Raw genomic sequence first — 25,824 nt, forward strand, 5'->3', positions numbered from 1 at the left:
CACAGTATTCAAAACAGCATTTTGGAAGTTTGTTAACAATTTAGGTGTTTCACAGGAATTAAAACAAAGTGTAGGTGAAATTTCAAAATTTCTTTTTTTTTGCAGAGTTTCAATTTTAATACATTTTTCTAACGAATACAGTAGATTTTACTAGAGAAATGTGACTAAAAATTGATTCCCCCAATTCTTTTGTTTTCAAAAATATCCTATATGTGGCCCTAGTGTGCACGTTGACCAAACCACAGGCTTCATAATAGAAGGAGCACCTACTTGATTTTGGAGCCTCCTTTTTATGAGATTATTTTTTAGGCACCATGTAGGTTTCTAGGCACCATAAGTGCTAAAAGTTAGGAACCTCCCCCACAAGTCACCCCATTTTGCAATCTACACCCCTCAGGGAATTCATCTAGGGGTATAGTGTACATTTCAAACCCCCAGGGGTTTCACCAATTTTGGTACAACTGGGATGTGAAAATGGAAAATTACATTTTTTTACACAAACATGCAGTTCTGGCTCAAAATTTTTCATTTTCACAAGGAATGAAGGAGACAAAGCACCCCAAAATCTGTGCCCCAATTTCTCCCGAGTACGGCAATGCCTCACATGTGACCAAAAAATACCAGTTGGGCGCATGGCAGGACTCAGAAGGGAAGGAGTGATTTTTGGATTTGGCAGCACAGATTTTGGTGGAATGAATGGTGGGTGCCATGTTGCATTAGCAAGACTCCCAAAGCACCAATACAGTGGAACCCCCCCACAAGTCACCCCATTTTGCAAAGTACACCCCTCAGGGAATTCATCTAGGGGTATAGTGTACATTTCAAACCCCCAGGGGTTTCACCAATTTTGATACAACTGGGCAGTGAAAATGAAAAATTACATTTTTTTACACAAAAATGCAGTTCTGGCTCAAAATTTTTCATTTTCACAAGGAATGAAGGAGACAAAGCACCCCAAAATCTGTGCCCCCATTTCTCCAGAGTACGGCAATGCCTCACATGTGACCAAAAAATACCAGTTGGGCGCATGGCAGGACTCAGAAGGGAAGGAGTGATTTTTGGATTTGGCAGCACAGATTTTGGTGGAATGAATGGTGGGTGCCATGTTGCATTAGCAAGACTCCCAAAGCACCAATACAGTGGAACCCCCCCACAAGTCACCCCATTTTGCAAAGTACACCCTCAGGGAATTCATCTAGGGGTATAGTGTACATTTTAAACCCCCAGGGGTTTCACCAATTTTGATACAACTGGGCAGTGAAAATGAAAAATTACATTTTTTTACACAAAAATGCAGTTCTGGCTCAAAATTTTTCATTTTCACAAGGAATGAAGGAGACAAAGCACCCCAAAATCTGTGCCACCATTTCTCCAGAGTACGGCAATGCCTCACATGTGACCAAAAAATACCAGTTGGGCGCATGGCAGGACTCAGAAGGGAAGGAGTGATTTTTGGATTTGGCAGCACAGATTTTGGTGGAATGAATGGTGGGTGCCATGTTGCATTAGCAAGACTCCCAAAGCACCAATACAGTGGAACCCCCCCACAAGTCACCCCATTTTGCAAAGTACACCCCTCAGGGAATTTATCTAGGGGTATAGTGTACATTTCAAACCCCCAGGGGTTTCACCAATTTTGATACAACTGGGCAGTGAAAATGAAAAATTACATTTTTTTACACAAAAATGCAGTTCTGGCTCAAAATTTTTCATTTTCACAAGGAATGAAGGAGACAAAGCACCCCAAAATCTGTGCCCCCATTTCTCCAGAGTACGGCAATGCCTCACATGTGACCAAAAAATACCAGTTGGGCGCATGGCAGGACTCAGAAGGGAAGGAGTGATTTTTGGATTTTGGAGCACAGATTTTGGTGGAATGAATGGTGGGTGCCATGTTGCATTAGCAAGACTCCCAAAGCACCAATACAGTGGAACCCCCCCACAAGTCACCCCATTTTGCAAAGTACACCCCTCAGGGAATTCATCTAGGGGTATAGTGTACATTTCAAACCCCCAGGGGTTTCACCAATTTTGATACAACTGGGCAGTGAAAATGAAAAATTACATTTTTTTACACAAAAATGCAGTTCTGGCTCAAAATTTTTCATTTTCACAAGGAATGAAGGAGACAAAGCACCCCAAAATCTGTGCCCCCATTTCTCCAGAGTACGGCAATGCCTCACATGTGACCAAAAAATACCAGTTGGGCGCATGGCAGGACTCAGAAGGGAAGGAGTGATTTTTGGATTTTGGAGCACAGATTTTGGTGGAATGAATGGTGGGTGCCATGTTGCATTAGCAAGACTCCCAAAGCACCAATACAGTGGAACCCCCCCACAAGTCACCCCATTTTGCAAAGTACACCCCTCAGGGAATTCATCTAGGGGTATAGTGTACATTTCAAACCCCCAGGGGTTTCACCAATTTTGATACAACTGGGCAGTGAAAATGAAAAATTACATTTTTTTACACAAAAATGCAGTTCTGGCTCAAAATTTTTCATTTTCACAAGGAATGAAGGAGACAAAGCACCCCAAAATCTGTGCCCCCATTTCTCCAGAGTACGGCAATGCCTCACATGTGACCAAAAAATACCAGTTGGGTGCATGGCAGGACTCAGAAGGGCAGGAGTGATTTTTGGATTTTGGAGCACAGATTTTGGTGGAATGAATGGTGGGTGCTATGTTGCATTACCAATACAGTGGAACCCCCCCACAAGTGACCCCATTTTGCAAACGACACCCCTCAGGGAATTCATCTAGGGGTATAGTGTACATTTCAAACCCCCAGGGGTTTCACCAATTTTGATACAACTGGGCAGTGAAAATGAAAAATTACATTTTTTTACACAAAAATGCAGTTCTGGCTCAAAATTTCGCAATGCCTCACATGTGACCAAAAAATACCAGTTGGGTGCATGGCAGGACTCAGAAGGGAAGGAGTGATTTTTGGATTTTGCAGCTCAGATTCTGGTGGAATGAATGGTGGGTGCTATGTGGCATTAGCAAGACCCCCGAAGCACGGTGAAATGATGAACCTAATAATCCATAGATGTGTGGTATATTTTGAAACACTCCTTTATACATAGGCCGGGTTTGTCGGGGCAAGTTTCACAGTTGAAAATAGTTTCCTTTCTTATTCCCTTTTTATAGCAAACTTTGCACCTTTTTTGTGTCCTGCCCTTTCTTGCAGTGGAGGGGATTTCGTTGGGAAAATGCTGCCCTGGTACAATACGGGGGCCAGTACTAGAAGTACTGGGGCCCTCTGCCTGCTGGTTCCCAAATATTAGGCCCTTTATGACTTCCTCTTGAAAGTGCATAAATGTCCCCCTCTGGCCGGTAGAACGGAATAGCACGTAAGCGTTATACAGTGCCATCTGGATGATATACACGGCCAGCTTCTTGTACCAGATATTTGTTTTCCGCAGGGCACTGTACGGCTTCAGTACCTGATCTGAAAGATCCACTCCGCCCATGTACTTATTGTAATCTAGGATACAATTTGGTTTTGAGGTGTGGGTACTGGTACCTCGTACAGGGATGGAGGTGGTACTGTCTCCATGAATTGTTGTCAGTATAAGGACATCCCTCTTGTCCTTATATTTGACCAACAACATATTTTCGGTGCATATTCCCCTGCTTTCACCCCTTCTCATTACTTGGGCAATGTGCGTTTTTGGGAGGCCTCTTTGGTTCTTACGCACAGTACCGCAAGCTGCTGTACCTCTTGAACCAAGGGCCTTAAACAGGGGGATGCTGGTGTAAAAATTATCCACATAGAGGTGATAACCCTTATCCAGGAAGGGGTGCATTAAATCCCAGACAATTTTTCCACTAACACCTACGAGGGAGGGGGGGCATTCTGGCGGTTCAATTCTTGAATCCTTCCCTTCATATACCCTAAACTTGTGGGTGTACCCTGTGGTGCTTTCACACAGCTTATACATTTTTATGCCATACCTTGCCCTCTTACTGGGAAGGTACTGGCGGAATTTAACCCTTCCTTTAAAATGTATAAGGGACTCGTCGATGCTAATACATTTATCAGGGATGTATAGCTCTGCAAATTTGGCACTGAAATGATCAATGACCGGCCTGACTTTGAATAGCCTGTCAAAGGTGGGATCATCTCTGGGTGGGCACTGTGCATTATCGGTGTAATGTATAAATTTATGGATTGCCTCAAAACGAGTCCGAGTCATGGCCATACGGTAAAATGGGGTGCTGTACAGAACATCTGTACTCCAATATTGCCTAATTTGTGGCTTTTTTACTATGCCCATATGAAACACCAGACCCCAAAACGTCATCATCTCTACTGCATCTACAGGGGTCCACCTAGCAAATGATGACGTGGGGTTTTGAGCAATAAACTGCTGGGCATATAAATTAGTTTGGTCCACCATTAAATTTATAAAATCATCAGAGAAAAATAATTTGAAAAAGTCAATTTCTCTGAGACCTGTGGAATCAAATTGGATTCCTGGCATGGCCAAAAACTCAGGAACCTGGGGCTCAAAATTGTCTGGTGGTGGGGTCCATACGAGATCAATTATTGGGGGGGGGTCTCAGCTGCTCTACGGGGGCGTCTTTGAGGGGGTCCCTCATCACCAGAGGAGGAAGAGGAGCTTAAGACGAATCCTTCAAATTCCCCGCTTGCCTCACTGGCTGTGTCAGAATCAGAAGCAAGCATGGCATATGCCTCCTCCACTGAATACATTCTTCTGGATGACTGGGATGACATTTGGGATGACATTTGGGATGACATTTGGGATGACATTTTTATTTTTGTGTTACTGGTAGTGAAATGTTTCAACACGTGTATAGTGTAGGGGGGGGTACAAACTTTATTTCAACCCGGGGGGTATGTAGTGTGTAGTGTGTATGTAGTGCAGAAAAAAAAAATACTTTATACAAAAAAAAAAATTGAAGGGGTTAAAAAAAAAAAAATTGAAGGGGTTAAAAAAAAAAAAAATTGAAGGGGTTAAAAAAACAAAAAAAAAGGTCCTGCGCCAAAAATTGAGCACAGATGTCGGTCAGTAACGTCCGTCACTGAACAGCGCTCAAAGGCAACAGGAATTTGATCAAAAAAAAAAAAAAATAGATCAACCCTGTGCCGAAAAAGCTGATCAGTGATGTACGTCACTGATCAGCGCACAGTGGCCACAGGACACCCACAAAATCACAATGTGTGTAAAAAAAAAATTAAAAAAAGACCACACAGCACCCACAAAAAAAAAAAAAAGGTGATCAGTGATGCGACACTGATTACCAGTGAGGGGCAGCAGGTGCACAACCTTTGGTGCAACTGGCAGCAACTGACAGGTATATATAAAAAAAAAAAACCTCTGCGCCCCCAAAAAGTTGCTGATCACCTCAGATATAGTGATCAGCACAAAAGGCGGGGGTAGCAGACACAAAATATACACTCTCTATCACTCTCTGTCACTATCTCTCTCTATCTCTCACTATCTATCACTATCTATCACACTGCAGCAGCAGCACTGACAGTTATATGTATAAAAAAAACCTGCACCCCCAAAAAGGGGGGGTAGCAGACACAAAATATACACTCTCTATCACTCTCTGTCACTATCTCTCTCTATCTCTCACTATCTATCACTATCTATCACTATGACACTGCAGCAGCAGCACTGACAGTTATATATATATATAAAAAAAAAACCTGCACCCCCAAAAAGGGGGGGTAGCAGACACAAATCTCTCTATCTCTCACTATCTCTCACTATCTATCACTATCTCTCACTATCTATCACTATCTATCACTATGACACTGCAGCAGCAGCAGTGACAGTTATTTATATATAAAAAACCCCTGCACCCCCAAAAAGGGGGGGTAGCAGACACAAAATATAGCTCTCTCTGTCACTATCTCTCTATCTCTCTCTCTCTATCTCTCTATCACACTGCAGCAGCAGCAGGAAGTCTCAGGAAGTCAGATCCAGGAAGCGTCCAGCACGCTACAAGCAGTGATCAAGTGATCAGGTAAGGTATTTGCAAGGATCAGGTAAGTATTAGCAAGGATCAGGTCAGTATCACGGCAGATAGGCACGGTGACCGCTCTGCACGCTACTCCAGACCGGAATGGCGTCTGCAGCGCAGTCACCGTTAGTTTAAATGTCGCGCCTTGGCTGTGATTGGTCCGTGGGTCCCACGGACCAATCACAGCCTTGGGGGCAGGTGGGGTGAGGGTGGGGTGAGGTGTCATCGTCACCGATGACCCCCTCATGCCCCCTGACGCCCGGCGGTGATTGACACCTGTGTTACCAAGCGTCTGATTCGCTGGTAACACAGAAAAACGCTGTGAATGGCTGTTCACACTGAACAGCCAATCACAGCGATCGCCGACGGGGGGGCGGCATCGCAGCCCCCCCTGGGCATGCAGGGACATGTCTGCTGTCAGGGACAGCAGACATCGTCCCTCTGTCACTGCGTCTCGAGACGCAGTGACAGTTTAAAGTCATGACGTATATATACGTCATGTGTCGGGAAGTACTTCCCGGCCATGACGTATATATACGTCAAATGTCGTGAAGGGGTTAAAAAACATGGGAAAACTCTCCCAAAATCTCCCACTTTCTGAAACTCTCACCCTATTACATTTGGCCCAGTAATTCACTTTGTTCCCCAAACAATAACACCTTCTTCTACAGAAAACATAATGGACCAGAGATGTGGTCCACTACCTCTAATATTGTATCAGGTTGACTACATTTTGAGCTACTATAATACCATATTACAGGTTGAGTATCCCATATCCAGTTATACGTTATCCAAAAAAACATAGTTTCCAGAATGTACTTTTTGTTGTTGTTGCTAAAAGTACTACTGGGGACATCTGTAATTGGCACTACTGGGGACATGATATGTAATTGGCACTACTGGGACATGATATGTAACTGGCACTAAATATATGCAAGAAAACGATTCCTTGGCATTCAAATTCAATGCCTGAGATAATACACATAATAATCCGTTATACAAAATAATTCTGGTTCCGAGCATTTTGTATAAGAGATACTCAACCTGTATTACTACATATTATATGCAAATAATTGGAACTTGTAAAAAAATAATTGTACAGTACTCTCAGTACTCTTCAGTAAAATCTCCCCCCCCCCCAAAAAAAAAAAAAAAAAATTATTTATGATCATTTTTGGGAAGATTTGATTTGCAGACAAAACAAACATCTATGTGGGTACTGCAAACAGAAATTATTATCATTGATGTTTGAATGTGACCAGCCCCCCAAAATAGGCTCAGCATAGGATTGAGAAAAATACAGTGGGGAAGGGGTTGAAGAAGGACTTGATACAATATTTAAAATGTGGTTTTGGGCTCTACTACTTTTTATCTTTACAGAGGGTTGATTCAATTGTTAATCATGTTGGTGATACCCACAAATAAGTGTGCACGTCTACCACATTTCTGGTTACCCTCCGACTGCAGATTTTTAGACACATCCCTGTGGGTCTGCAAATATAAATCTGTGATTTTATGGTGAAATTGGGGCCTAATCATAGAGAATTGATATGTCAGAATGAGTCTTAACAGCCAATAACAGGCATAACCTATAATTGAGTCAACCCGTAACAGTCCAGGTTGGATTACGGGGAAAAAAAAAACCATAGAAAAGATCATTGTTAAAGGCTCTGTCTGTATGAATCAGTATGAATTAGACTCTAGCTAATTAACATTGGATTTAATGTAAATAGAGTAAACACCAATCAATACTATGTTTTATATTTTGGGCATTGCCTTCTCACCTGGGAGTAGGAACTCTGTCATAGAAAATGGAAACATTATCCAGATACCATATTATGTAAAAATAAATAATTCTCCGTACAATTCTCAGTACAATATTTCTTTAACAGCAACACTGAAAATCTAGGTTACAGTAGTTTACCTTTACTGAAACATGAGTCCGTAGCACACTTGTGGAACACTTCCACATAAACTATAAGTTAGGGGTATAAAAACAACTTTTATATAAAAATGCTATGTAGATAAATAAATTCGCCGGCCAGGGAAAGTTACTGTACAGTTAAAAGAGAAGTGTAAATTGCTCAAATTACTTACTGTAAATGTACTTTTGGTTTAAAAGGCATGACGGGCGTGTGGTTTAACTATCCATTGCCTGAAGACTTTTTTTTAAAATATAGTCTTGAATCATTCAAAATATTCCGACATTATTCCAATATAGAAACAAGAAGTGAGAGATTTGGTAAGAAATGTCCAGTTTTTTTTAAAGCAGCAATCATTTAATCTTCAAAACCAGTTTGATTTTGCAGTGTAAATGATTGCCGCTTTAAGAAAACCCTGGATATTTCTTACCAAATCTCTCACTTTCTGAATCTCTCATCCTATTAAATTTCACCCAAGATTTCACCTGGCCATTGCAGTGTAGCTTTGTTCTAATCCTTGTACCGTATTGCTTCTTTTAGTTACTCTAGTTTGTAGATAGATTAAAATAAGCTTTGCCAGATTATGAATTTATTTTGAAATATAATTAATTTAGATGATTATAGAAAAAATTCCATAACTATGGTTTAGATTTTGCTAAAAATATATTTAAAGATATTGGGACTGTTAGTATGATCTACAGTACCCCACTTAAAACAATAGGTAAGGCTCAAACTATTACCTCTGACCAGACAGGAACCATCTGGAATGGAATGTTAGGAACCAGTTGCTACTGAGAATACTGTGGTGAATATTAGCACTACTGCAAGGCAGAAGCTCAGGGGACACCATATAGTCTAAGCAGGCTGGAACCTGTAGTTGTACGAGCTAGGTATCCAATTGGGATGCAGTCAAAATCCCGATGGTCAAAATCCCAACAGGGTCAAAATCCCGAATGGGTCATAATACCGACAAGGACAAAATCCCGACAAGGACAAAATCCCGACATTTAAAATACAGACAAGAACAAAATCCCGACATTTAATATCCCGACAAGGTCAAAATCCCGACATATAGAATGTGCAGGTGAAACTGTCAACATGGCTTTGGGTCGACATATCGCGAGGTCGACGTGGGTTTTTTCACAGTTTTTTTGACCTGACATGTGCCGACAGGCGGTATTTCATGCCCTACCATCCACTAGGGCATGGTGGGAGAATAATATAGTGTGCCAAGCACAGCGAGGAACCGTGCCCGAAGCATCGCGAGCAAAGCAAGCGATGTGAGGGGCTGCGGTTCACCTCCAACTGTGGTAAAAAAAACATTGTAAAAACCAATGTCGACCTCGCGACCTGTCAACCCAAAGCCATGTTGACAGTTTCACCTGCACATTCTATATGTCTGTATTTTGACCATGTTGGGATTTTAAATGTCGGGATTTTGTCCTTGTCTGTATTTTGTCTTGGTCGGTATTATGACCCATTCGGGATTTTGACCGTCGGGATTTCATACCGAACCCATCCAATTTTCAGTAGACAGGTGCTGTAACAATGGACATTGGAGCAATGTTATTCTGGCATCTGCTGCTTGTCTGGACTGGACAGGTGAGTGGAGACCAGGATCAACTGACCGCGAGAAAGTGAAACATAGGCAGTACGTGTGTTTATCCACAATTAGTCTACTCAGACAGTGGGTGAGAGCATCCCTGCTTGGTGAAAGCATGCATATCAGGGGTAGATGTATGAAGCAGTGATAAGGGAGGAGAAGTGATAAAGTGGCTGGTACTTTTTCACTGGCCAATCAGCTACAAACTGTTCCTTTTTAAACCCAGCCTGTAACTTAATAGTCAGGAGCTGATTGGCCGGTGATAGTACCAGGCACTTTATCACTTCTCCTCCCTTATTACTGCTTCATACATCTACCCCTCAGTCTCAGGTGAGCATGTCTACACCCGGGCTAGGCAACATGCTGGTGAGGGCTTTGTCGCTTGTCCGTAACATTAAAGATCCATGTCCCAGCAAGTAGACCTTTAATAACTCCCAAAGTCAAACTTTGAAATACGATATATTTTACAGATGGGAGATTGTCTATGCTCTTATAAATTCAAAACAAAATTGTCCAATCATCATGGGAACCTCTACAACTGCTTGTATTTACTTACCTGCTAAACATTCCACTGACTCCAGAGCAGGTGCTTAACCAAAGACTGTTGACAAAATGCAGTGGTGAGAAAGTGCATCCCTCATGCTATGCCTATGTACTGAAAGTAGCAAATGCATCATTGCTTTAGTCTAACTATCTACTTAGTATGATTTTGGCTCTTGCTTGTGTTGTGGAGGAAACATTTTTGCAAAGCAGGTTATAGGTTGTGTGGTAGATTTACCCCATGAACTAATGAGTGGGTGTATTCTGCATATCTGGAACCAGCTTCTGTAATTGATACACGCACATCTGTATTTGTTCTGAGGCAATTGCCTGGATATTAATTTACAATCTGTCATTCTGCTGATTTTTCAGAATATCAATAATTTGTTCTGTACTGATTATTTCACTCCATTAACTAAAGAAAGTAGTAAAACCCCCCCACCAAAAAACTGAGTGTAAAGTGGTGTACACATGGGGAAATTTTTCTAAACAATTTTTACTACAAAATCGCTTAGTAGGGTTCAGTGGCGTAAATTCATCCAAGTTGCCCGGAGGCAAGCTAAGTATTGGTGCCCCCCCCCCAAATAGCTCAATCAGTAAGGTGTCTGTCTCCAGTAAGGTCATGGAATCCAATACAGGGTGTAATACTTGCAAAAATAATGTTAGAAGGGGGAGTCAGCCACATTAGCAATATCAACTGCTTTCAATTAACTGATTCAAACTTGATGGGGAGGAGAGGTGCCCCCTTGGGACCAGGAGCCCCGGCGGCAGATGACTCCATTGCCTACCAGAGTTCTGCCTCTGGTAGGGTTGTCTGAATCACCCCGTGTGTACACAGCGGGTGATAGCCCTGCGCGTCCCCGCAGCGTCACTATCACCCAGCCAAATAGTCAGTGCAGACAAGAATATTCTTGCTACACTGTATTTTTAGCCCAGGGCTGGCAGGGTGTAGTTAGCCATCTCTCTGACGGCTTAACTACATCTCAATACACCCGTGGCTCAGCCGAAATCGCCGGGTCTGAGTCCCGTGTGTACACGGAGTAAGATATATTAGCTGTATGTAAACCTGAAGCATATGCTACTGCGCAATGTGTGTATACAATATAAATTTGTGCTATGTGCAACATGTGTCCGCTACATTTTTAAGCAATTTTCTACACCAGGCCACTTGTTTTCTTTTAAAGAAATCTATTCCGTTTGCAAATGTAAAAATAGAAAAAGTTACCATCTTTCGGTTGCCAGGTACAATATGTCGTTTACTAAAAAAATTAATGAAAGTCTTATGCATACAAGGTAATGAAATCACATTTAAATTCCTTTTGGTAAGTTAGTTGTTTTTAGGTGTGGCTTCAAGAAGACATTGCAGAAGAAGACTGATTTTAAGATGAAGGAATATAAAGCTTAGATCAAACACAGTATAAGATATTTTCAACTATATGGAAGTGGCAGAAGACTATTGGGCAGAAACCCTATTTTTCCGAATCTCTTCTTAAAAGGGACATTTTTCACAATGACTGGGGTGATTTAAAAAAACTACAAAGGAAGCCTGTTGGTCAGTGGTGAAATATTTGCTATATTACACCTGCTGTATTATATATCTTTTTGTGACACATCCATGTGAAATCAATAATTTATATTTAAATAGATAACAAACATATAACAAAGTATAAACTGAATTTTATTTTTGTTTTAAACAATTACAAAATAATTATTTTTAAATATTTTTATTTTTTTTAAATGATTCATATTTTCCTTACCTACAAAAGCTCAATCACTATTTGTCGGATTGTATGTTGCCTTTGTCTTAAAATGAAGGGCCTGATTCTGAATAGAACACAATACTGATAGTCATGAAAATGCTCAATGGTTTTAAACTCCATCGAAGTTGCACATGCACCAAATATTGTGCGAACACAAAGTTGCAGCATCGATTGAGATACACAAACATTGAAACTGTATTGGCCATTCATGGGCATGGACACATGAAGATGTACTGTCTTATGGGCATCTTATGTATGGCACACAAAGGCAGATAACATACATCTCACATCACACAGGCACGCTCCACCGCCGAGGAAGAGACATGGGAAATGTCCATCGTTCAGCCAAAGCAGGGCATAGGAGAAGAAGAGAGATGTGGTGCCAATCGCAGTTATATATCTGAGAGGAAGACCCCGTGGTCAGGAAGCCTCATTTAGGTGGGAGAGAAGCTAACAAAAGCCACTTCCACACTAAGCTTAGTGCAGCACATGGTCAGTGCCCCCCCCCCCCTCCGCCAGCATCACTGATTTCAATCCCTATGCAAATATATAAAGAGATAGGTGGGATTCTTATTGCGCAGATAGCAGCAGTTAGGGGTGATTAAGAGCTAGGAGGAAACACCAAACCTCCAGTCGGGAAATATATGTAAAAAAAAATGGAAGCCCTTCACCTCATTAGAGTGCTAAAAATAACATTACTTCCCTCTTATTGGGGATGTATCCAGTGCGAGTCTCTTGCAGTATTTTTTTAGGATATGAAAAAACAAAAAGAAGAGAGCTTCGCCCTCGTGTAATTCTGATATATATATATATATATATATATATATATATATATATATATATATAGTACACTTACCCCCCCCACTGCGGAAGGAGTCCAAACCGGCACACGAGTAGTGAAGACAAAAGATGTGGTTTATTCCATAAGTACAAGAGTTATAACAGTGGTCCAGACAGCTGTTTCAACTGGGTCCTACCAGTCTTCATCAGGTAGAAGACTGATGAAGACTGGTAGGACCCAGTTGAAACAGCTGTCGGGACCGCTGTTATAACTCTTGTACTTATGGAATAAACCACATCTTTTTTCTTCACTACTCGTGTGCCGGTTTGGACTCCTTCCACAGTTGGGGGGGGGGGGGTAAGTGTACTGTATTACTATTATGGACCAGGCACCGAATTCTACTGTTTAAATGATTGGAGTGCCGCCCTGTTACCCAATCCCTTATATATATATATATATATATATACACACGTGTCAGAAAAAAAATATATATATACACATGTGTCAGAAAAATATATAACAGATTATATGAACCTGATAACTTGGTATCCACCAAAATTTATCAGTATGGTCGGGGTTCCCCCTATCAGGGTACTCACTCTCAAGTTGATGTCCCGACAACAAAGCCAGGATGGTGGGCCACCAGGACAGATGAGCGTGGCTACATCTGTACATGCTGCAATTATCTGTCCGGGCTGCCGGTATCAGCCAGATAATTGTAATGTGTGTGCCCAGCACAATGAGATGTGTTTGCTGATAATTGTAACATGTATACGCAGCACAATGACAGGTGTTTGCAGACTCAGATGCACAACCATTCACATTGTTTGGAGTGGAATCAGCAAGACCAGCAAAAGACGCAGACATGGACCCAACAAAACATGCAAAGTGGAGCATACAAAATACATCAGTTCATTTACTGAATAGTTGTCGCTCAGACTTGATGAACATAGCAAATAACTTTTTGCAGAGAAGGCTTCGATGACAAGTTTCTCATGGCTTATCAGTACCAATGACGTGCCCTGAGCTAATTCTTACATGACAAGCTGTGGACACTGTGACATCTATTGTCTTGATTAATTAACACTTGAATGTTTTCTATGTGCTGACGAGTAGGTCGGTGGAACACTGTAATGGGGCTGCTCCCTTGCAAGAATGACACAATCTCAAGAACAATTAGTTGAACATCAGTAGGAGCATAGACTACATGAATTATCTCTAAGGTGGAAATTTACTAAAATGGGAGTTCTATATCACAAGGGATGTTGATATGGGCAATCAATCAGATACTATCTATTATCTTCTAGAAGGTGCTAAATAAAAAGGAAGTCGATTCTGATTGGTTGTCCATAGCAAAATACCATGTGATAGAGAACTCCCATCTTAGTCATTTCCCCCCTTAGGCTGTTATTGTTTGCAAGATGTGATCCTGCTGCCCGGGAAACTCCTGGACAGTTCAAGGGAGTTCTAATGCGACTTCTCCCTCCGAGAAGTCACATAAGTGTATGGGTTCCTTTAGAAAGATACCATTTTATATATTATAATTAATTTGACAATCTGTATTACTAATAACCGAACAGAAATATAAAGGTCAAACAATATAGGCACGTCCGAACTTTCTTATAGTGGGCAAAATATGGCTAAAGACCTGAGTGGCAGCCCTATGATGTAGCTGGGTTTGCTATTCTTGATGTAGGAAGAGAAAGTACAGGTGGATCCAATTTGATTTGTAATTTTAGTAATTCTTTCAGGTCCAACGTCTAGTCTGGCTCAACAACCCTAGCGCTAGTAGGCAGGCTAGAAGGGCCAAGTGGTTCTTACTGTATCTGCCGTCAAATTCTATGTCTGTAGCAGATCCAGTAGCAGCCACTTTAAAATAAGAACATTAACATCGTTCAGCATTCAATGTAGACCATTTTTGAATAAAAAAAATAGGTTTGATTGTGTGCCATAGGCAAGAAAGCAGCTAAATTCTAGGCTGCACAATATTAAATGGAACATCTACATTTTGCATACCTCCCAACATCTTTGGATCAGCAAACGAGACACTCGAGCAAAATCGGTGCATGGCCTATTGAAAGTGGTGTGGTCTCGTGGATGAGGTGTCCTCAGGGCACGTCCCCATTTTCCGCCCTTCTGTGGCGCTGAATAGACGCTGTGTGCATCCATTCCCTTCAGGCTGGGGGAACTCCCAACTGCCCCCACCCTGCCGCGGGACACTGGCGGCCCCGGGCGGACACCAGAACGTCCCCAAAAAAACTTGACGTTCCCATGAAAAGCGGGACAGTTGGGAGGTATGCATTTTGTGTGGAAATTCATTTCGGACTATGAGTGTTTTCTCATTTACCTATTCCATGTCCACTCATCTAAAGTACAGACATGATTTGCCCAGTATTGTTGATTAAAAGCCTTTTAACACATCTAATTCATCCACTACACACATGCCTGACACTTCTTTTCAAGCTTTCTAATTAACAAGCGACACTTCCACAGATAGATAATGGGTGAATGTGGCGATAATAAAAGCCTTTGACACTATTCCCTTAGTGAAAGACAGAATTTAGGAATGTAACACTTAACTCCTGTACACCCTTCCTCATAAACGTCCCTCATTCTGAGCCCAGGATGCTGACAGCCTTGTCCAGTTAATCATTTCACACCTCAGCTTTGTGTTGCGTTATCTATGAGATTGTAACTTGTATTTAGACTTAATGCTTTACTACAGTGACCTGTTCCATGTGGCTTGCATTAGTGTAACACAATGGTTTATATACCTCACACTTCAGAAGCCATCAGGACAGTCTGGTAGTGGTGTTCTGATAAGTGCAACAGATTTCATGTTCCTGCTTTAGAGGAAACTTCAAAATAGACAATTTACTCCCATGTATTTGGCAACTCGGAACATGCAGAAGTAGCTAATATGGAGTACACTGGAGCTACCCAGCTTTTGTTATATGGATATCATAATTAGAAAACCTCTCATAAAGGGCAAATAAAAATATTATTTTACACCTTACCTTTACATTAAACTTTTATTTAAATTGAAAACTGCTTGGTTTATATACCTTTGCATATGTGTAGGGTGACAAAAGCAATGCCTACATTTGTCTAGGTGTATTGTGTAATCAGTGACCAATGACATTAGGATTCACCAGTTTTTAATGATTTTACATTAAAATGTTAGTGGGTATTTAATCCGTGCCGTTATTTTCCAACAGGGGAAATATTGGCACTCGTGGGGGGATCTTAGAATGCACACCCTATATACATGAGGTGCTATCATGCTAGGACTTGTAGTTCAGCAAAGAAAAACCCATGGTGCAGATGCACACTCCATATTATTAATCAATAATAGAGGTTCTTGGTATATTAATTGGCCAAAGAAATATCTGTCCACCAACCAGTTTCACAGTGACTTCATTTCTGGTGGGTCCCTAATACGGAGTTCGAATCTGGGGTGCGGAACCCCAAAAAGACCGGCATAAGCCAGTCACCCTAGGGCAGCACACAAGTGAAAAATTAAGCTATAAGTGTATTAATAAGAAAGAAGCAGAAGCTAGAGGTTAAAAAGTGTAGTCTAGAAAGTATAATAATATTAGTGGAAAATAAATAGTGCTAAATAAATTCTAGGGTGTGCCACCCTGAAAGCAACTCGGCCGAACCAACCCAAGGGGAGCCGCGCCCCAAATCCATCCCCAAGACCAGTTAGTGTAAATTTTTAGGTCTTAAGGTGCCCTTACACGCACCGATTCTGCCGATGCAATGTGTGCTATGAGATGCGCGCTCTGGCGGCATCTCATCGCACAGTACAAAAAGTGTGCTGCACACATCGTCACATGTCTTTTTATCACATCGCATGCAATGCGATGCTATTTTAGCACAAACCGCACGGCAGAATCTGTGCGTGTATGGGCACCTTTACTTTAATGTTCAGATCAGGTGGGCGGGGTGCTACTCTAAGTTGATTGAGTCTCAACCTTCAGGTGTACGGTGTACACAGTATTAGCTTATGGGGGGAGGGGGCAACATGATTAATAATATGGAGTGTGCATCTGCACCATGTGTTTTTCTTTGCAGAAATATTGGCACTCACCTATTCAATGCTGCCATTACCAACTGTATCAGTTGGGTGTCAGAACATTGAATTCCGGCTGTCCGGAAACCAAACCATCTATAAAACCTTTTATGGATGGTTTGGTTATGAGAACTGCTTTCCTCTGGACCACAGGACCTGAAAGATACCTTTTGAGGAACATACTGTAGGAGAGTGTCGTACATCAATCACTCAGGGATCTTCCCTTTGATACCATGTGCGGTGTGAAGAGTGGGACCTGAAGGGGCACATCCTGTAAACAAACCTTAATGTGAACATTGGGATATTCTATGACAGTGGTTCTCAACCAACAGTTCATGTTTTCCAGGTTACCCTACAGGTGCACTCATTATTCACTGACACATTTTAGAAGATCCACAGGTGGAGCTAATAACTTCACTTGCGATTCTGTGTGGAGACGTGGAAAACATGAACTGTTGGGGGGTCTCGAGGACAAAAGTTGAGAACCACTGCAGGTCAGTACTGTGAGTAAGTGGTTGAATGGGAGGTACTTATGGTTGAAGAGGTGGAGAATGAAGTAGTACCCATCCTGAAAGAAACCTTTATATGCACATAGAGGATTTGTGTGAGGTCAGTGTTGGACAGTGGGTCCATCGTTCAAGCAGATAATACTGAGGAGAGCCCTTCAAATCTTCTGTTTACATTGTATCAACGTTATATGGATAAAAAAAAAATCAATAATTACAACTCATTTTAAAGGGATAGCGCTTTTTAGGGTGTATTCATTTGTATCAAAAACTAACTGAAAGCAAATTTATTTTTGGATTTGTTTCAACATCTGCGCCTAGTGCTATCACGACTGTATAGATGTTCCCCCACTCTGTATATGAAAGGTGAGTATATTGAACTGCAAGCTACTGGTGTGCGGACCATATATGATAGGTTAGACATTTGCAGAATGTTTTAAATAAAATATCCGATGCTTTTTTTTGCTAGACACACAGATTTGCAGTATATTATTGTTCGTGCCAACAGCAAAAGTCTACTGTTACTTATAGTGCAAGACAATTCAGGACAAGAACATGGTCTATAAACATTTCTGAAGCAGTAGTCAACCCAAGATGCCTTTAATTAATGATTTTTAGTTGTGGCATGTATTTATGTGGATGGTATTGGGATGCCGGCGGTTAGAAGACTGGTAAGTATTGTAACTGGTAAGTATTCTGATCCCTCACCCCTTCCTTCCTGCAGCCCAACCCCTCCCTTAGTGCCTACCCCCCCCCCCCCCCCCCGTCAGCCTAAACTGTACCCCTGTACAGCATAACCCTAAGCCTCCATTCTATATATATTGAGCGGTGAGGGCAGTCGCCTTTGTACATTGATACATTTACTGTTGTATATCAACGTGTGGATTCTGTGTAACAGGTGTATATTCTGTATTGTTGTTCATTTTATATTTATTATTTGTGTTTTATATATTGAATCTTAAAATATAGAATGTTTACTAATTGTAATGGCTTATTTAGAAGCAATGATAAACAGTGATAAATTACCAGTCATATCCAAATGGAATTCAATCACGCAAACCTGCAATATATCTTTGATGACTACATTGGGTATTTAAGAGACGGACCCAACAATGATGGCCACACCCCCTGACTTAGTCCAGACGAGTGACGAAACATGTTGGGCGTGTTCTTCCTGTGAAGTATCTGTGGAGCTGGGAGTCTGATTGGCTAGGAGCTCTGCGACTTCAACGTGATGCAAGAGACGGCTACCTGTTGTTCCCTATTTGATATGCCGGCAAGCTGTTCATTTTAAACTTACATTGTACGGGAGATGCTATTAATCTATAAATCTAATTTGAATTTTATTGCTCATTGCGCGCCTGTCTCCTGTTTTTTCGCATGCACTATCGGGACCGCGAGCTGCACCGTACAACCTCTGGTTATTTGAAAAATCTATATTGAGGACTAGCGCAGCCTGCTTGATTTTCTATATATATTCCAGTATTTACTGATAGCAATACTAGAAGACCAGTGGTTTTCATTGTCCATATAATGGCACATGGCAGGGGCGGATTGGGAACGGAATCCAGCCTGGGGGGGGGGGCTTATGCGGCAGCCCAGGGGGGTGTTGGCTGACACTACAGAGCGGGGGTGGAGGGGCTGACGGCACAGCGGGTGGGGGGGGGGGGCCTGATAGTACAGCGCGGGGGGGGGGGGGGGGACACGACTACTTCTTGCCTCGGCCGCCGCACCGCCGTGCTTCGGTCCGCTCGGTCGCAGCCTGGTCACAGGAAACAGTGCAGCATAGCCCAAAAAAAATATATCTGCCGCATACGTGCACATAATATATGCATATATGCGGCGGCCATATTTGCCAATTGTGACCAGGCTGCGGCCGCTTGCATCTAGGATGATGCCAGCCTCGGAGCCACGGTCGGCGGCCCTGCCAGTGGGGAATCTGGACCGGCCCACCGGGAAATGGCCCGGTTTCCTGGTGGGCCAATCCGCCTCTGGCACATGGTTCTAGGCTCTTATACAGATGACAGAAATCCAGATACCTGTACAAGGTAAAAGTACCAGGCGCATTATTCCCTATAATATACAAGCTTGTAAAACGTTCTGACTGCATATAAGTTACATGTGCCTACACAGAGACTATATTTAGGAGTTACAACTGTGAGCAAACATTTTCTCACACAAACCCTTTTTCTTATCTGTGCTGCCAATCTGCCAAGGAAGGGTGGGCACACAACTACAAATAGTGCATAAATCTGGCGGGCAGATGGATAAATTATATGCCACACCTCTACTGATAGCATTGTTATGTTTCATTCATAGGAAGTCGGCTGTTGGAATTGTTTGCAAAACCATTTGATATAATTTTAACGGGATATTAAAACATAATCTTTACAATATTCATTATTCTAAAACAGCATTAGAAGGAAAATGTGACCCTGCTAATCATCTGCTGCCGTTTCTGAGCTCAGCAACCATTGTTCTCTGTAAGTGGATTACATCCCCAGTCCAGGTGACCAGCATTATTTTTATGATGGCCGAATGCGTGGGTAAGGAGGAACACAAATCGGTGATGTTAGGGAATGTGTGAAAGTTAGCATGCCAGGGAAAGCCCTGCAGCAGAGGTGACAGCACAAACGCAGTAAAGGAATTAAGTCATTGCAGACATAGGGGGGAACCCTGAATAGGAAGACAAGATCAAAGGCGTATTAAATTAGGAAAAGTCAAGCAAAACAATGCTTTAAAGCAACATGTATCATGTTCCGAGAGCTGTAGGATCTTTTTACCACGACACATAGGCACTGGCAAAAATGGTTTATTTTGCATGTCCCTGGGATGTTAAGAATTTACATGCCACATATTTATGCGCCAACATATATTTGTGTATACACTTATATACTATGATTACTTAGGGGGTATTCAATGTCAGGGGTGCCCCTGTCCTGTTCTCGCTTTGCTCGACGTGAGCTCGGCGGTCGGGATTCAATGTCCTGGCCACCGAGCGGCAAGAAGGGGGCGTGGCCGCGAGCTGAGGACGGAAATAGACGAGCTCCGGCCAGTAGCTCGCCTTTTTCCGGCTTTTCTCGGCAGAACGAGCCTGACAGCTTGTGATGTCGGTCTCGTTCTGCGGAGAACCCCTGTTCAATGCTGTCGGGGAAGACAGCATTGAATAGGGCCCCGCAGCCATCTCCCCCGTCGGGAGATGGCTGCGGGAGGTCGACCATCATTGAATACCCCCCCTTAGTCCTAGATTATATGAAACAATACAACCATGTTTTTTTTTTTTATTATTAAAATGAACTAGGATTAACCAAGTTTATGACATACACTCCTAGGGCAAGTTCTTTAGAACAGGACGGGGCTGCTCGCAGAGTGGCGGCCGGAAGGTCTCTTAAGAGATCTGCTCAATTCAGAGCCGCAATTCTGCCCAAGTAGGTGCAGATGGACAACGTGAAGGATTCCGGCATTTAGCACCACTCTTCGATAACATATTTTGAGGCGTATTTTCAGTACTTAAGTGAGAAGATATTTCTGGGTGCAGCTTATGTTTCTGCTTTTTCCTGTTATTTTTGGTTACAATGTGCGGAGTGTTGGTATGCTAAACAGGTGGTTGCCCTTGCTTTGTCCTTTCGCGTCTAGAATATATACATGGAAGTAAAATAAAAAATGAACATCTCTGCCCTTACGACATTAAATGTGAGCAATCTATTTTATGAAGTAAAATGTAAAAATAACAAACGTCAGACTCGGAAGAACCAAATCAGCAGAAAACGTTTTATTTATTGTACTCCGTAAAGAAAAACTAATCATAATCTTGAAAATCATATTCCTGAGTACAGTAATACACTCCGCACATGACACATTGTTACTACATACAGGGGTAGATGTATGAAGCAGTGATAAGGAAGGAGAAGTGAGCCAGAAGAGATTTAGCCAATGCCAACCAATCAGCACTGTAGTAACATCTATAATTTGCATAATATACAATTATACAGAGCAGACGATTGGTTGCCATGGTTATCTTTTCCTCTGGCTCACTTCTGCCCTCTTACCACTGCTTCATATATCTACCTCACAGTTCCATGTAGTATAAACAACATGTTTATAATATTTGCTTTATTTCACATAAAAGTTAGGTTAGCAAAACACATTTTTGAAGATCCTCATATCATGTGCTGCTGTTAGCATTTAACTAGACACTTTAAGGAAATGTTTTAAGTCTTCTGAAGAATTGTAAAGTTGCCCATATAAACCAATTAGCTTCTACCTATCATGTTATAGAATGCATACCCTCCAACATGACCCATTATAGTAGGTACAAAATGCTCTGTTCCTGGACTTCCCTGCCAGTGGCAGTTACAGGGGTTGGACTCCAGCACAGTCCAAAGTCCTGCCAGTGTGTCCAGGACAGTGATGTTGGGTGGCATTAGGTGTGGCTCCCCTTTTGGAATATTGGACTGTGCTGGAGCCCTACCTTTGCAACTGCCACTGGTAAGGAAGTCCAGGAATAGAGCATTTTGGGGCAGATGTATTAAGCTTTAACAAGAGATAAATGCCAGGGTGATAAGGAGAGATAAACGTCCAGCCAATCACCTGCCAACTGCCATGTTACAGGCTGTGTTTGAAAAAAGTCAGTAAGGAGCTGATTGGCTGGACGTTTATCTCTCTTTATCACCCTTGCTCACAAGGCTCAATACATCTGCCCCATTGTACCTAATGGAATGGGCCATGTTGTAGGGTATGTAGAATGTACCTGACAATACTAGGTAAGAAGCTGTTTAATTGCTATGGACAACTTGTCTACTTAATAAATGATCTCCGTGTTTCCTATTTCTTCTTCCAACTTGTCGGTACTCTGTGCTAACATTGTATTTCACTGGCTTACAGGTTGTTCTTAACCTTCATCTCTGGCTCTCCTGTTTCCACGAATGGATAGACCTTAGGAAAACATATCTAAAAATACGGATGATAGATGTGGGTATTACAAATGTTGTACACGGTTACTTGTGGCAATGTTTTGATGAAGGATAAAAACAAACTCCACTCAACCCCAGAACATTATTAAATAATGCAAGAACAGCCAACCGAGAATTTGCTGGAATTGCTTCCTACTATATTTAATAATACACAAGACTAGCATTCCGGGGCTGATTCCAAGCAGGGTATGAATAGTTATGTTTACAATGCAAAAATCATTTATCGTCTTTCTTTCTTCTGCTTCATCAGCTTCTTGCTTTCTTCTCTTCTTCTTTTATTGACCGGATTCCGTGGATCGTATATTTCAAACGTGTCTTCATCTTGCATGGTGGCATCTTTGACCTTCCGACTTTTCTCATCAAACTGAAGCATGTGAGACATCCTGAAAAATCATAAAAAAAGAAATCAATGTAAAAACTATGTGAAAACCACTGTTTATACATGAACCTATAATTAGGGAATATAAAAATGACAAAGCATATTGCATTACAAAAATAAATAATGGTACACAGTCTCACGTTACACTTTGCTTATATTCATACAAATAGAGTTATTAAACAAATTAAAATCTACATATTTTACAAGTTATAACTACTTTTTCACAGCTGTTATAAATTTTTATTTTTTTTGGTGCCAAATTTCATCGGTACTTGTGTACTAGCACGGCGCCCACGATATTTGGTCGCACAACATATAATCGCATCGCATGGCATACACCCGATGCGATTTAAAATTGTATAAGCCCCCTATACGATGTTTAATTGTATAAGTACCCTAATGAGGGCTTACAATGTTAAATGCACCCCCACTATGAACGTGAACCCGAAGCGTGGCGAGCGCAGCGGTACGCGTCCTCCGACCTTTTAATACCCCCACTATCCATGTCGGCGTGGAGTTGAGTTTATATAGTGTGGCGAGCGCAGCGAGCCCGAAGCGTGGCAAGCGCAGCGTGCCCCGCGAGGGGCAGCGTATTACTTTACATGTATTCCGCGTCCCCTCGCCACACTATATAAAATCAACTCCACGCCGATGTGGATAGTGGGGGTATGAAAAGGTCGTAGGACGTGTACCGCCGCCCCGCGCGGGCTCGCCACGCTTCAGGTTCACGTTCATAGTGGGGGTGCATTTAACATTGTAAGCCCCCATTAGGGTGCTTACACAATTGAAAATCGCATCGCATTGTATGGCATTGTATGCCATATACAATGGTATAAATTTTTAAATTGTATACCATCGGGTGCCAATCGCGTCGCATACCATCACATGCCTGCGATGCGATGGGCACCGTGATAGTACACAAGTACCATTTCATCTTTGACTGATGGCCATTTCCAGTATTTCCCATCTCTTGTCATGAGGTTAACATTATATTACCCTTTTCCTATATTTGTAACAATTCCTGGAAATAAATTCCCATCATATAGTATTTCCACCCAGTCCTCTAGCTTTGGGGGGTTATTCTGGTTAATTCGGTCAGATGCGCATTTGCATCCTTGTGAGTAAACCAGATCCCACTTTGTGAATGGTGGTACGCTGGCCCACCATTCGTATTGTGCGTACATTCACAGAGCATGCGAATGGACGTGTTACATAAACATCCATTGGCAGCCTGCAGGGGGAACACCCACATCTATCGATGGTCGCCAACCATCGAATGATGTGGAAGACGTACACACATCTAAGGTTACTCAGAGCAACCTTAGATGTGCGTGTGAACTCTGGGTGTTGCACAGGCAAAGGATAAAGCCTTATCTATCAATCACTCCAGCCTTTTCCACAAAAAAGCTAAAGCATCCCAGCAGAATAGTCGGTTGGCATGGGTCAATCAGTATAATGTCACGTCCCCTGGCATTAACACTATTACTAAGTGACACTGGGCTGTTGTCTCTTCAGACTCCAGTCTACCCTTTTCCACCACATCACTAATGCCATGCTTCTCCCGTGAGTTTACGTGATTGGCTGGTGAAAACCGATTTAACCAAGCTTCAAAAAGAACATAATACCACGTCTTTTCTTAGCTCCAAACCCGTGGGTTGTACCCGCTGTGGCTGTGTCACATGTCAATTCATGTTAGCAGGCAAGACTTTCTGCCACCCACTGGTAAATCCATTTCTATTAGGCATCATGTCAACTGTGAAATTTCGTAATCTACCAGATTCTGTGCCCGTGCACGTTATATTTCATATGCTGTATAGAGATCACTGGGGCTGCCTCTGCGCTATATGTATATTCATCTGTGTTATTTATTTTGTTTATAGCCGCATCCGTCTAAAGGCTCCGCCGTTTGTTACCCGTTTCCATGGTGATGGTTCATCTTTCACTGATGCAGGGATGCTGCGTGCACTATGACATAATCACTCTGCGCGGCCACCGGGCGGATGTCTGGCCTCGATCTCTGCCAGCGTGATTCACTGCACATTGGTTGTCTGTACTATAAAGGAATGTATTACACTGTTTTTGTTATGTATGACTTGAAAAAAGTTGCTAAATACAACTGAAACGTTGTCTATCTACAATGGCTCCAGCCTGATTAATTGTGGATACAGTTCCGAGTGTAGGTAATAGTGAAAACAGTAGACCAAGTTTATTCCATATTGGTCAACATTCAGGGTCAATCCCCCGTCGTCAGAACATATACTATACCGTATATTATATGTTCTGACGATGGGGAATTGACCCTGAAGCGTTGACCAATATGGAATAAACTTGGTCCACTTTTTTCACTATTACCTACAGTCCCTGAGTGCCCATTCTTCCTAATGCTATGTTGATGGTTTTGTGCACACAATATCCAGAGGTTGGCACCAGGGCAGGACAACTATTACAGCTCAAGTAAGATGCGGCGGCACTCAGAAATAATGAGAAGACAGCAGTATGCCAGTTCAGAAGCGTGTGATTTTCGGCTTTTTAAAAAAATCTTTGTGAACTAGGTATTCCAATGCAAAATTCCTAGAACAAGCAGCAGCAGTGTGTTCATGTATTTGTTTTTATCATATTGACTTATTTTCTGTAATTACCTCCCTATTTAGGGGATATTGGTAAAAAATAATAGTAGCGCACCTCTATTCTGTATATATATATATATATATATATATACACACACACACACATACACATATACACACAAACACACACACATTCACATGCAATCAAGGCCCCATGTGCTGCCCAATAGCAAAAAAAAAAACCTCATGCAGTTCCATACAAATACGGAATAGCCAAGTCAGACATCGGATGTTGTGACACTTCCTTAATGAGTGTCTTTGCATCTACAGAGCATGAGTGCTACAGGCGACCGGGAACCTGATGCAAAGTGAATGCTTGTATAACACAGTGTGCGCACACAGCTCCGGTTACATGATTTTGGACTTTAAGCGGCAAAATGTGTTTAATAGTCTTTAAAGACTGCTATTGATGATGATGACTTAAAAAAATAAATCTTTGTTTATGAAAGATTGGGACTGCCAAAGCTACATACTGAATGAACATTTTAAACATGTGCTGGGACGGAACAATATCCGTAAACAGTGCAGTTACACACTGATCATCCCTGAAACGTGTCATAATTGGTTCATGTTTTGGTTAAACAATGGCTGAAAATGAGATGTATTTTAGCTCGGAGGTTTTCTTTGGCTTGGCCGCTGTGTCACGTTGCCTGGAA

At 42.0% G+C, this 25,824-nt stretch overlaps 1 protein-coding gene across 1 annotated transcript in view; it reads right to left on the reverse strand.

The window, feature by feature from the left end:
* Positions 1–20,946: 20,946 nt before the first annotated feature.
* Positions 20,947–25,824, reverse strand: part of CWC27 (CWC27 spliceosome associated cyclophilin) — a 251,153-nt gene continuing 246,275 nt past the window's right edge. Inside the window, exon 14 of the mRNA XM_083153032.1 lies at positions 20,947–22,545. Within this exon, the coding sequence (XP_083009158.1) occupies positions 22,383–22,545 (163 nt within the window). The 3' untranslated portion in view covers positions 20,947–22,382. The remainder of the gene's footprint in view (positions 22,546–25,824) is intronic.

This window comes from Crinia signifera, chromosome 1 (assembly GCF_055691185.1).
Source record: "Crinia signifera chromosome 1, ASM5569118v1, whole genome shotgun sequence".
Taxonomy (NCBI): Eukaryota; Metazoa; Chordata; class Amphibia; order Anura; family Myobatrachidae; genus Crinia; species Crinia signifera.